Consider the following 14280-nt stretch of genomic DNA (forward strand, 5'->3'; position numbering starts at 1 on the left):
ACAATTACAAAAAAAAAGTAGCAGCATAAATGTTTTTTACATGGAGATTAGAACGACGAGAATAGAGTAATTTATAGAGTCAAAATTTAAATAAGGTTTGTCAGTCACAATCCATAAAACTCGCCGAACCAATAGGAGAGCGGTATTAAACCGGATGTTTCCCCGAAGAGACGTCCACGTTCCGACGAATCACAGCTTGTAAATCCCCATTTTGGGGCGGGGCCTAAATCCGGAGGCGGGGCTTCGACAACGTCCATTTTTTTTTTTTAGCTAGAGTGTACAGCGAGATTGTCGAAAAGAAAACAAATTCTGGAAGTGAAGAAGACGTGTGGAAAATAGTTTGGGCTGTACTTGAAAAAAAAAAAAAAGACAATCGAAAACCCAGACCCTAGGTAAATGCTCAAAAAAGTGTGCATCTAGATGGTCGGGTTGACCCAGTTTCCCTTTTTCCTAAAATTGGCTGGCTAGCTAGCTAAGCTGCTAGCTAGGATTTAATGCAGTTGCTAGCTTGTTAGCCACATTAGCTAGCGACATTGCGATTGGCAGCGATGCTGATGTATGGTGTATATATATAATACCTTACACAATGCAACTGACACAATCAAAGGGCAATACCGTGTCCAGAGTTATAGATGCATGAATGTGAAATTATTCCACGTGTGCGGGTTTTTTTTATGAATTTCCTGAGAAGGGCCCACTACTCACCGAGCGTAGTGGGCTGGCTAAAGTGGGCATCGCTAGCCTGGTAACATAGTAGTAGCCTAGGTGGTGAGGGTTAACTGACAAGTATGTCAGTCGTGTCGTTAACCAAATGTCATAACATTCAATTGCAATTAAATGTCACGTAAGAGTGACTGCGTGATGTGGGTTCATATTGTATTGCACAGCCTGCACAGTTGTCTTTTAGGTTTACTGTATATTGCAATTTTAGGTGTATTGTACATTTTTACTTTGAGTTGAACTGTAGGTTGTTTCCCCCATTGCATAATTAAAGCATCACATTACATCTACAGTATTTATCCACCTCTAGAGGTGAAGCATCTGCTTCACACTGTGACTGAGCAGCTGTGATGGCTGTGGCCACAGATCCATGCTCTGGTTGTGTTCAGATTCCCTGTTCTCTGTATTGTTCAGTTCTCTATGTTCTCCGCAGCTAAAGCGGTGACAGACGGAATGTGGACAGTGTCGTAGTCGAAAGCCATGGCTGACAAGAGAAAACTTCAAGGTAAGGTCATGGATGTCCCATGGGATCCTCGCATCTTCACAGACATTCAGTACATTCTCCTGGCCAAAACTTTTATTTGCACTTGTGTCTTTCCATGCATTCATTGAGAGGCATATGTTTCATCTTTACAGGTGAAATTGATAGATGTTTGAAAAAAGTATCTGAAGGTGTAGAGCAGTTTGAAGATATTTGGCAAAAGGTGAGAAGATATTATCCAATCGATCCATTTGTTTCCACGTCTGAAAAGATTAATTCTGTGTCTAACCCTGTGTCGTTTAATTGTGTGTTTGTGTGTGTGTGACAGCTTCACAATGCGGCTAATGCTAACCAGAAGGAAAAATATGAGGCAGACCTCAAAAAAGAGATAAAAAAATTACAAGTAAGATTAATTGCATTGGTTTTCCTTACCGCAATTAGGTTATTTGCACTTCTGAACAATTAAATCGAATTGACTGTTCACTCTATCCGCTACCCAGCGACTGAGAGACCAGATAAAAACATGGGTGGCCTCAAATGAGATCAAAGACAAAAGGCAGCTTGTCGAAAACCGCAAACTCATAGAGACGGTAATTGTCTTCATTATTTGTAATTATTTTGTGGAATCACACATTAGAACAAAGGAATACGGACACGATAACAATTTGGTAACTAAGCACTATGTGGCTCTTTCTCTCCCCAGCAAATGGAGCGCTTTAAGGTGGTGGAACGAGAAACAAAAACAAAAGCCTACTCGAAAGAAGGCTTGGGGCTTGCCCAGAAAATAGATCCAGCTCAGAGGGAAAAGGAGGAAACGGGACAGTGGCTAACGGTAAGATTCTGTTGTCCCCCCCCCCCCATTTTCATGAAAGGGATTTGATGATTTAAAAAAAACAAAAACTTTTGAAATATTATTACAATGTTATCAGTTATCAGTCCCTTGCAATATTAGTATTTTTCTCAATACCGTTCCATACGGAGCACAAAGTCGATCACTTATGCTGCACCAGCCTCATCGCCTGGACTGCAGTGCAATCCCAGGAGACCATGCTCTCTAAAACCATCAATGGGGAATTCTTTGACTTTCTGTTTTGGTGACAACCTGGACAGTTTTAAGTCTGTTCTTAAAGTATTTAGTGAACTCTACTTATATAGACTTTTTGAGGTACAAAGGGTGATTCATATTGTGTACAAATATTCACTCTTAAAGAAAGCACTTATTTTATCTTTTAACCAAATCCATATTTTTCCATCATTGGGAGTCAACCTGAGTGGATTTTTTAAATTAATCCAGTATTGAGAGAATAGCTTCAGCCGACTGCCACACACAAAGCTGCAAAGCGTAGTACAATGGGGCGATCACGTGGTTGCGATTGCCCCATTGTACTGTGTGTGACTCCACCAGTGATTGTAAAATAAGGCTCAATTAAAAAAAAAAAAAAAAGATCCAGACCTCTTCCTTGAAGATGAGAACAGCTCACTAAGCCTGTGAACGGCATCTCTCAATGAGCGTGTCATGCTGTCGGACACAGCGGACCAAACGCTTTCAGGGTTTCAGCCCGTGCGCCAAGTCCATGAAAGAGAGCAAATGTTATTTCGGCAAGTTGAGAAGAGTGTTGTCATTTTGTTCTCTTGTATTCACATTTTACAACCTCTGACCTTGCCCCGTAGAATACGATAGACACTCTAAATATGCAGGTGGACCAGTTTGAGAGCGAGGTGGAATCCCTCTCAGTTCAGACGAGAAAGAAGAAGGGTGATAAAGAGGCAAGTGTTGCTCTTTGTCTTTTTCTTTGCAAATTGTATTTTCCAAACCTTAAAATCATCAGTCCACGAATTGGTTTTGTCTTTTTAAAGTGCGCCCGGCAATGGTTCCCAAATCACATCTTCTCTCCATTTCGTTAGAAGCAGGATCGCATTGAGGAGCTGAAGCGGTTGATTGAGAGGCATAGATTCCACATCCGCATGCTGGAGACCATCCTGCGCATGCTGGACAACGACTCTGTACAAGTGGACTCCATCCAAAAGATCAAGGATGATGTAGAGTACTACATCGACTCCTCTCAGGATCCGGACTTCGAGGAGAATGAGTTCCTATATGATGACCTAGACCTGGAAGACATCCGTGAGTATAATGCTACACCACGTAGAGTGACTGTTCATATGTGTTGGTGTTGGACTGAACTGGAGGTTGTTTTAGCTAGGATTGGGCGATCGTGCAAAATTCTAATGGATTGACAAATTTTATCGGGAAGGGGGTGTGTGTAATGTGATGTAATGTGGGAAATGCAGTCTCCCTTGTACAGAATTGAAGAATTTATTATTTACAAGCAAAGTATTTAGACAACAACATCCAGTTTTTACTCAATTAAGTCCCATAGAAATGGACAGAAACGGGGAGAGGTTTTTTTTGGAACAGGGTGGAACGGGACAGTCCCTTAACTCAGTTGTGTTTAAAAATAAATAAAAACTGTTTCATTCATTTAAGAAACAAACAAAAAAATTGATCTTTAAAAAAAAAAACAGGTAGGAGAAATAAAAAAAAACCTCTAGAATTCATTGAGTTAGGTTTACGTTTTTTCATTTTCCACACAAGTAAAAAAACTAAGGAAATAAAATTAATCAAAATCTTCATGAGCTTATCGATTGACCATTTCATCGTAAATATGCTCAAGCCTAGTTTCAATGCATATTGCGATGTGCAATAGCGGCATTGAAAACAACTGGTACAAAAGAGTTGCTTAGTTATGCATGCTCTACAGTGAAACATGCAAGTGCAAAATATTGTTTTAGATTGGAGTATTGTATTGGAGTTCTTGCAAGCATTTAATGGCTGTATTCAGACCAGATAAGAATTTCTTCTTTTGAGCTTCTTCTGAAATTATTCTAGTATTTGAGGTCACTGCAAAGTAAATGAAATGAAAGATGAAACTTTGCTGCATGATAGTTATTTCAATGCAAAGCGAGAACCATTTGGTCACCCTGGCCTCACGCCCCCTAGTACCGATGAGTTTATTCCTTACACAATCTAACCAATAGGTTGTCCAGGGCCAGCTCTTCCTATAGGTGAGCTAAGCGGCCACCTAGCACACCGTCCCGGGGAGAGGCAGGGGCGCAGTGAGAGGTAGCAATCGGGGCACAGTTTGTGTACCTGTCTCCCTCTCCGACAGTACCGACAATGCACGCGCCAGAACAGTGTGTTTTTTTTTTTTTCTTGTTTTGTTTTTTTACGTCTTCTAATGGAACAAAACCATGCGTAATGGGGACACTTTCTCCGTGCACCCCGATTGTTTTCACCCTCCACGCTGCCCCCCAGTGAGACCCGGTGCTCCAGCCCGGGCCACAGTGCACAGCGTGGGCTGCTAGCAGAGCCCATTGAGTCCGGACGGAGCCTCTTCCAGAACACTGCGTCTGTTTTTACATTTTTTTTTTTTAATTTTTAATCTTTTTTTTTAAACTTTTTTTAATGTAATATGCATAAAGCTGTCCCTGAGCACACAGAGCAGCGCTTGGGTGTAAGTGGATGTATGCGTGCAACCTCTTTATAAAAAATTATACATTTCTGCTGAAACACTGCATATTTTTCAAATGTAAATTCTCAGACTTGGTTACAATTACAAGGCTTGACGTTAAATCAATGAGTCAATATTCTGCTGTGATTGAAGGTTTTTCTTTTTAAAATTCAATAGTTAAATAAACATTTATTATTCATATAATTTCATCTCATTTCATCATAACACCTGGCCTACAGGAAAGAGCCGTTTATATGTTGACTGTATCCAATGTTGTGTTGTTCATACTATAGAATGATTTATTGCTTTTGTTAAGTGTATAATACAGAAGTTAAGGAACTTAAAAATATTTTTTTTATACTAAATCCCAATCAGGATATTGGTCTAAAAAAATTGCTATTAGATCATTTCCCCTAATTGTTCAGCCCTAATCCTTAGGGAGCTAATTTTACTTCTGCCTTACAATAATAAAAAAATAAAAATTACACCACATATTTCCGCCAATAAACTTTTTTTACCCACCACTTTTGCCTGGTGGAGCAGTGCAGCAGTGATAAGTTTTGTGGGTGAAAGGAGGCTACGCCTCATGAGACAGGTTCCCAATACTACAGGTCCTACCACTGATGCATTGAGTTTCTACCTCGTAAAACCTGTGGCACTATAGAGCAATTCAAAAAGTCATAACACTCAAGTGGCTTAATACCGTTCTGTCTTGGCTCTGTTTCCTGTCCTTCTTTGCTCGTCTTTAGCTGCAGCACTTGTTGCCACTTCTCCATCGGGCCAAGGCAACATAGAAGATGAGATGTTCCTGCACTCCAGCAGCACTCCCACGTCGACCACCTCCTCATCACCCATACCTCCGTCCCCGGCCACTTGCACTGCCGTAAGTTCATATAGGTGTCATCCAGTCGTCGTTTTTTTGTTTGTTTTTTTGTTTTTAGTTTTTTTTTTTAGGATTTAAAATATTTCTGTGAGAGGTTAAAGGGTTGTTGCAATTTCAAACAATCCATTAAGTTTTTTTTTTAATCAGTATTATATAGTTAACCCACATTGAAGTCCTGTTTATTGTGCCATAATTCACTTATTGACTTGACAACAAAAAAAGTTTGAAAAGTTGATACACCGAGGTATCTTGTCTCCTACTATAGGAGAATTCGGAGGACGATAAGAAAAGGGGACGGTCGACAGACAGTGAAGTTAGTCAGGTAAGAGGTTCTCACCTTGGCTGTGTCAGTAGATGCAGTTCATTGTAGTGTTCTTCACTTTCGGTCGAATAGAGTGGTTGTGAAAATAAGCAATCTTAGACATTTGCTCTGGTGGACCAAGGTTTGAGACTACTAATGCCAACTTTTTGTCTACAATATCTTCTTTCATGGGCCTCCTTCCTAGGCTTTGGTTGTTTGCATAATTTAAGTCTGCTTCTCATATGAGTTTTTCCCTCTTTGTTAACCCTTTAAATGTTTCTTAAATGTCCTTCTTTGGTGCCTTGTCATTTTCAGTCACCTGTGAAGAACGGCACCCCTTCCTTGTTATCTTCCTTCTCTTCCTCGACAACCTCTGGCTCCTCCTCGTCCTCCTCGCTGGTGTCCATGGCGAGTGTTGTCGGTGGCATTCCTGTAGTGCCCACGAGCAACAGCCTCATAGGAAGCTTCAGCAGCGCCGTGCAGCAGCATCAGCATCAACCTTCACAACAGTCGCAGCAATCACAGTCACCAAATCAGCAGCAGCATCAGCCACAGCCCACGCAAACAAAACCCTCTGTCCCTTCAAACAATACCCCCAGCCCGCCCAGCCACCCGCTCCTCACAGGCTCTACTGCCCCCTCTCTCCCCACCCCCAGCATCCCTATTTCCGTGGCTCCCATCTCCCAGCCCCAGCCCTCATCTGGGTCCACCCCAGCGTCCAGTTTGGGACTCGGGTTGGGACTGGGTTTAAGCAAAGGCAGCATAACAGGGGCCAGTGGTGCCAACCAAATGCCTGGTTTAGGCCTGAGTGGCATGCCTAGCCCTTTAAACACAATGGCAGGCCTCATTTCAGGGTCCACCCCTACCCCCTATGCTCAGGCGGCGTCGGGAGGCTTGGGCTTGAGTAGCATGACCCAGTCAAGTGTTTCAGTAGAGAGCAGCACTTCCATCCCAACGTCTGGCTCCAGTGGAGTCACCACCAACGGTGCTGGGACGGGACTTGGATTGCTTGGTTCTAGCCCTGCCCACAACCCTCTCGCTGGGGGGATCCTCGGTCTGGTCCCTGGGCAAAATGTGACCACTGGGGCCTCCCAGGTACCGCCTAGTCCAGTAAGTGCTGCCCCTGGAGGGGTAGTCGGCTTGATGGGAGGCAACGGAGGCAACATCAGTGTTGCTGGAGGCGTGGGGGTGAACGCAGCACCTGCCAGACCTCCTAGTGGACTCAAGCAAAATGGAAGCACAAGTATGTACTATGTCATTATTAACCCTTTCTGCATGTCTGAAATGTACAACTCAAAAATTACATGAGTGGATCTTCCTGTCCCCCACTTAGGTTACAGTGCTGTAGTGGCGGAGAGTTCCACAGAATCTGCTTTAAGCACACCAAGCCAATCACAAAGCAGCCAGCCCTCATCTCTTACCTCTTCAGCCAGTCAACCGTGAGTTATTTATGGTCCAGTTCGTGCAAGACCGTTGTCGATTTATGATCAAGGTTTATTTTTTTATTTTTTTTTATTTTTTTGAGTTTTCACACTTGCTCTTTGCTGCTCTCCTCCACCCGCCACAGGATGGACAACGGTCCGAGCCTAATCAGTTCCATAACCCTGCCCCCCAGCTCTCCGTCCCCCTCCTTTTCGGACAGCACACCTGGGGGAGGGAGTCTCCTGAACGGACCCCACTCCTACACACAGGCACCTGAGGGCCTCAAGGTGAGGGGGTGTAGGCAAAGATGAGTGCATGGCGCGAGGCTAGTTAAGATAAACAGACACATGCTTTAGCATCAAAAGTAATTTTGATTTCCTAAAAGCCGGTTAATTGTTGGCCTTGTAAAGGTTGGCCTTAATTATTTTAAAAATCTCATCCAATAAATTTCCCATTTGTGTGTATTTTAGTGTTTTTAGGCACTTTCTACATAAACCACCTTAAAATGTCTAATCTACACACCGATTTATGGTATATTTATCCAAAATACATTTGTTGAAACTAGACCTCTGCTGCTGGAAGACTGCAGCTTTTAGTTGTTGGATAGTTGACTAGAACCCCCACAGCAGCCACTTATCGTCTTCTCTTCGGCCTCTTAAGCAAAACTCAAGATGACACTCAAGGCCTTTTGAATCCTACCATGCGCCACCCGCCGCCCTAGAATAGCACTACAAGCAATCACTGTTTCTCTTTTCTTTTCATAATGAGCAAGCAGCTTCTTTGCTTTGTCTGTTTTGAAAAAAGAAAATAAAAACACAAATGCCCCCAATTTCTTTGCTGGTACATTGTTGATGAGTGTTGACATGCTGAGCTCTAATGCTGTTAACGTTAGAATAACTTGTAAAGGGCCTTCATCCCATAGCTCCCCACAGACCACCTTCAGATATTGATGGAGTCCCGGGTGACAGCGCTGGCAGGAGAGCCGCCAGGGGCCATGGCTACAGCCACTAACACACGAAAACGAAAGCAGTGTCAGGTAGAGACGCAGACACATGCATACCTGCACGCATGAGATCATATCAGCACATGCACATAGAAGAACAAAGACATCTTACCATCTTACCATCAAACATGTACAGACAGAAACTCACATTGTCATCTCACTACATACATTATGTTTGCTTGTATGTACATGTACACGACAAACATCTTGTATCTTGAACATACACACTCACTACTCATTTACTACACAAACATCACAACAGCAGTGTTGGGAACTGAAAAGGAGTGTCTTTGTTTGTACACATCACATTAGTTAGTTAATACTATTTCCTTGAGGCTGCCATCGCTTGTTGTGTCCCCATTATTTGATGTAGTGCATTCCTCTGGTTAGCCGTGGGGGTTCTAGTTGTAGGGGAAAGGACTTTTGCTTCTCTTGTTGTTATATTGATTTAAATTATTATTCAATTTAAAAATGATTCATTTTCTGTCTACCTCCCACTGACGCCCTCCACCGCCTCCTCTTCTAGTTTTTATTGGTTTCCTTTGTTTTCAGACTTTGTCTTACATTTTTCTCTTTCATTCCTCTTTCTATTTTGCTGCCTCTCCAGGCTCCTGAGCCTCTCAGTTCTCTGAAGGCGATGGCTGAGAGGGCAGCGCTGGGATCAGGCCTCGATGGAGAAATCCCCAACCTGCACCTCACTGACAGAGGTCAGCATGGTCAGCCCTCACTCCTTGCTAACCTTGAGCAAGGTTAGCCACGAGCAGTGCACATAGTCAGAGTTCTGCCGACGCACTGCAGCTCAGATGTTTAGCTGTTAATTATTGAATTCTAAATGTTGTGCATTCAATATTCAAAATAGCTGTATTATTTGTTATAAAAAATGGCGGGAAGAAAAGTAAACGCCACACACTAGTTAATTCAAACGTTTAATAGGCGACACGAAGTGAAATCATGGTGGTAATGTCGAGGTGAGTTGAGCGCTAATCCCGGTTTTCTCTTTCGCCAACAGATATTTTCTCTGGTTCGTCTGCAGCTCCCGGCACCCCTGCCGTCTCCCAGCCTTCCCTGTCGGAAGTCATCATACCGCCCTCGTTGGGGGTGTGTCCGCTAGGTCCCACGCCCCTCTCTAAAGACCAGCTCTACCAGCAGGCCATGCAGGAGTCTGCATGGACACACATGCCCCATCCCTCCGACTCTGAGAGGATTAGGTAATTTTTGTTGTTGTTGTTGGTGGTTCAATCGGGTGAAGTCTCGTTCCAGAACGTGTACGAATTGGCTCTGGCCCTGACGGCATCAATACAGTTTTGCAAATACATATAAAAACAAACCATTCAAAAAAACACGCAGCAAAACTCAGACGTAGACGTAGAGGCAGAGGAAACCGAAAAAGAGAGCCGAGGGAATTCAAATTGAGCCTCCAAGCTTTTCACTACATCTTTGAATCAAATCAAATCAGTTACATTTTACTTGCATGGGAATGAAAGAAAATTGAGAGTTCATTTTTCCCATTCGATGCATATTAATTGGGGGAAAAGGGAGGGCCAAGAATTGAAACTTGAAGCGGCTTGGTCCTGACGATAGCTGAGTCAGTTATTCCACTAATATGTTTGGGGGAAAAAAAAGTCACTTGCTGGGAGAGTCATTTCTGCACTGACACCTCAATGCATCATTCAAAGTCCATGTTTCTTCTTTTGCAGTGTATTAAACGTGAACATGGTCGACATGTGAACCCAGCATGAAAGACAAAACGCTTATTTCCCTTTCCGCTTCCTTCGGGTGAGGTGAACTTTACACAAATGTTTGTGTCATCTGCAGGCAGTACCTGATGAGGAATCCGTGCCCCACCCTGCCCTACCACCACCAGATCCCACCTCACCACTCTGACTCCATCGAGTTCTACCAGAGGCTCTCCACAGAAACTCTCTTTTTCATCTTTTACTATTTAGAGGTAGCGGCACGTTCACTTTCTCACTCTGGTCTTATTCATCCGATATTAGCATTTCTCAGTCCTCGGGTTGAAACTGCGTGTGCGATTTCACTCTTCCCCGCAGGGCACTAAGGCTCAGTATCTGTCGGCGAAGGCGCTCAAGAAGCAGTCGTGGAGGTTCCACACCAAGTACATGATGTGGTTCCAGAGGCACGAGGAGCCCAAGACCATCACGGATGAGTTTGAACAGGTGCGTCTCCGTCACAGTCACTTTACATTTCACTGCTTCGGCCGCAGACGTTGGTTGTCCTTGTTAAAACATACACGGCGGAGCTCTTAGTGTGTTGGAGATCCCTCCAAAACCACAACTTTCATTATTGGAATGGAACTTAGGATGCGGTGTACAACTAGTGGTTGTGGGAAGTTGCTCGTCGTGTGATGTTGAGTTTTGTTTCTGCTCCTTGTTGAACCTGGCTTGATGCCAGCGGTGCCAGCTCTTTTTACATAGTTTCTTCAATATAAACTATTTCACTACATTCCCAACACGGATTACTACGCTCATTAGGACGTGGACCAACATGGTCGCGGACACATTGCGTCGTTTGTTGCCGTCACTGGTTTTTTTCTTCAAGATTTCCTGGTGCTGATTCCAGCTCCGCTGCTCTGCAAACACAAACCATAAACAAGGACAAGAGGTTTTATTGATTGAATTAAATGTATTTTATCATTCTAGTAACAAAAACTGTAATTTGTATTTGGAAATTCATCGCCACGCAAAATATCGTGATGCTGCACTGGAACGTGCACGGTGATCAGCCCGTCAGATTACAAGTGTAGTGGAGTCGGAGCGGAAGGCAGCGGGTGCAGGCTTTTTAAGCTGAGCCTTTCCCATCTCCCCATGACTCAAATCTGTTATGTAATAATGGGTCCGGGTACATTTGACTTTATTGAAATGGTCCGTTCCAATCGGATCTAGGTAGGAATATCCACGCCCAATAAGGTTCAGATTTTGGGACCCGTGAAGCACTCAAGCTGCTGTGCTCGGTGTTTGAGAACCAGACAGTTTGGTGACAAACCAGCCATTTTTCCACCGCGACACACTGTCCCGTTGTCTTGACTAACGCCAGTGTTCCCTCTCACTCTGTTCTCCCACCAGGGCACTTACATTTACTTTGACTATGAGAAATGGGGCCAGAGAAAGAAGGAGGGGTTCACCTTTGAGTACAGGTACCTGGAAGACCGAGACCTGCAGTGACGGACGGCGGGACCCAGAAAGATGGAGAGAGAGAAAACGTGCTGCTGTTGACATTCCGAGACTGAACTCCATACTGTGGATAGAGATTGTGATGTGTAGTAGAAGCCCTCTCCTATAATGGAGACTGGTGTCTGTATAGGCTGCATCTTCCATGAGGCCCTGCCCCCGACTTTAGTGTACGACTTGTGACCGGCGCCCCGGGGGGTTCGGTCAGAGGCGGTGCACTCCGCGGGGGTGAAGGGCGTCATTAGAGATCGGCGTCTGTGCCTGTCTGTGTGCACACCCAGTATGTGGCATTAGGAAAGCCTACCCCATGCATGTTTCTCATGGTATCTTTTATTTTACTCCCCACATCCCCCCCCCCTCCATTTCATCAAGATTCTCTGTACCACCTGCCCAACATGAGCCTGGAAGCCTATGACCTGGCACAAAACAAGTATTGGATTGGATTGAGTAAAATTCCCTCCTTGTATTTACCACGATTTGGTGGATTAGAATGGGGAAAGTACAACAGACATTTAGACACGGTGTGAAGGAACAGCTTCTTTTAAGACCCTATGATGCCTGTTGAATAGTGTCACTATTAGAGATAGTGAGCGATTATCAATAATTTTATTGATATTGTCTTGGTCGATTAAACACTGATTGAGAATGACCACAGGGCCTCTCCCTGTGACAGGGAAAGAGTCCTTATTGGACATGGATTAAATTGCTATGCAATTGAACTGGTCTCTGACTCCCTTTCTCTTCACAAATGTTTTTTTTCCTTTATTTTTTTTTTAAGTTTACCTGTAAAAGAAAATGCATCTTTATGGGGCATTCATGTTTGTGAAAAATAAACCTGTTCTACCTTTAATAATCTTTTATCTGCCTAATGATATACCAATTCAATAGAGGAATCCTCCATCACGTCGAAAACAGACAGTGGGACAAGCGTTCTCTGCTTAGTGAATGTAACTGTCCACTCTTGTAACAACCATATCACCTCATTCCCTGTGACAAAACACATACATGGCGATTGATGTAAGAAATTAAAATTTGGAATACATTTTTTTTTTCCCATTTTATATATTTTTTTGTTCCCTCATAACCCTAAATGTACTAGTTTAAAATAAATGAAATGTATTTTTTTGCTGTAGATCCAGCACTTGACATCAAGTTTTCTTTGCAGGTGGGCAAAAAAAAAAAAGATGTGAAAATGGAGCTAAGTAATGAAAGTTTTGCCTTTTATAGATTCTATTTTTGGGGCTTTTAAGAAATGGAAGGTCTGATAAAATTGTTAAAATGTGAATTTCAAGATGTTTGCAATTTTTTCTCATATTTACAAGTCAAGGTTCTGCATGGGAGATGTCATAATATGGGGTTACAAACAGGATTGTAAAATTTCAATAAATACTTTTCAGAAATTCATTGCACTGTGTATTGTAATTTCTCTACTTACCTCTAGATTGAGACCATCTGCAGTTTGCAGCCGATCCGCAGCGTCTGGCTTCATGGTGCGTTCAAAAAGCTGGGATTTTTCATGAACGTACTGGGTCTCGAGACAATTGTTGCATGGCTGAACTCCAATGGGAACACGTGGTTTGTGTTATTGTATTGATATTGAACGGCATTCCAAACCTTCTTTCAGATTTGGGAAAACAGGGAAGGGGGAATTCACTTTTTCCACGCTGACCACTTAAGATCAGGTCTAGATCAGAAACCCCTGTACACAGAGTAGTCAAGCCTGGACTAGATTAGAATAAGAAGCCTAAACAGAATTGAATCCGTTAAATGATTGTGTCATACCATAGGATGCTTATAACAAATGTATTTTCAGAAATGTATCCAAAACCTTGGATGACGGGAAAATCTAATCATGGATAAACAGTTTAAAAAACATTGAACCATGAGAAAAAAATAATAATAATAAAAAAAAAAGATCATCTTTGTGTTTAATCTGAAAAGGTCAAAGTTCAACATCTTAACTTCCTCTGGTGTAATGTTCAATGAACAAAGCATAGGAAAGTATCAAACTGTAACTGTATAAACCTGCTATATCTGTTAATGAACAAGCATACACCTGACCCCTCACCCCAGCAGGTCACCACGCCACATGGACACGCTCAATGCTCAGACATTGGTTGTGCGGCTGCCGGTCATATCTGGAGCGCTTGGCACACCTGTGAGATGGTTCTGGTTCCAAACTCAAGCACCATATTTGATCACCGCTGCGAAAGACGCAGCCAGGGGCAGTCTTAGCCATTTGGAGGCTGGAGGCAGGACCGATGTGAGGCCTTACTCCGACCAAGCACGGATAGTCGACAAAAACTGTTAGGAACGGCTCACAGTTTGAACCGAGACTCCAATCCAGAGGGAAAAGATCCGAGGGTCACGAGCCCCAAACAGAGGCCGTGACACCCGAACCGTGAGCCGCCGATGGGATCTCCACACTGGACAGAACGTTTTTTTTAATCTCTTTGTTTTAGAAATTGCATTGATCCCGTTAGTACTCCTGCATGTAAATACAAATGAATTCATTTTAATAGAAAACAGTACTTTGTTTGTGATCCAGCTACCAGGGAAGAGAGGGAATCTAATCGCCAAACATCCAGGGGAGCTTTCTGGGGCTGCGATTACAGCACCATCATGTGACAGGGAACTTTGCACTGGAACTCACTTAGAAAATACAATTTATACAAATTTCTTTTTTTTGCGTTTCTTCATTGTATTTCTACATTTATACATGTTATTGGTCTGTTTGGAGAAAAAGTGAAAACCAATTGTTTTTTCCCAT

At 43.1% G+C, this 14280-nt stretch overlaps 1 protein-coding gene across 3 annotated transcripts; it reads left to right on the forward strand.

The window, feature by feature from the left end:
• The first annotated feature begins 269 nt into the window (after nt 1-269).
• Nucleotides 270-11633, forward strand: cnot3a (CCR4-NOT transcription complex, subunit 3a). Of its 3 annotated transcripts, none has more exons than XM_080005268.1 (19): nt 270-392; nt 1154-1225; nt 1357-1424; nt 1530-1604; nt 1702-1791; nt 1905-2033; nt 2873-2968; nt 3107-3326; nt 5463-5596; nt 5862-5918; nt 6213-7140; nt 7231-7336; nt 7465-7606; nt 8242-8355; nt 8930-9029; nt 9332-9530; nt 10138-10270; nt 10374-10499; nt 11406-11633. In XM_080005268.1, exons 2-19 carry the CDS (start codon nt 1201-1203, stop codon nt 11502-11504), a joined length of 2841 nt encoding a protein of 946 aa, XP_079861394.1. In that variant the 5' UTR covers nt 270-392; nt 1154-1200; the 3' UTR covers nt 11505-11633. The 3 variants fall into 3 exon arrangements, with proteins under 3 accessions (XP_079861394.1, XP_079861395.1, XP_079861396.1); XM_080005269.1 differs by having other exon boundaries at nt 3113-3326; XM_080005270.1 differs by lacking the exon at nt 1530-1604.
• Nucleotides 11634-14280: the final 2647 nt, after the last annotated feature.

This window comes from Zeus faber (genome assembly GCF_960531495.2).
Source record: "Zeus faber genome assembly, chromosome: 8".
Classification (NCBI taxonomy): domain Eukaryota; kingdom Metazoa; phylum Chordata; class Actinopteri; order Zeiformes; family Zeidae; genus Zeus; species Zeus faber.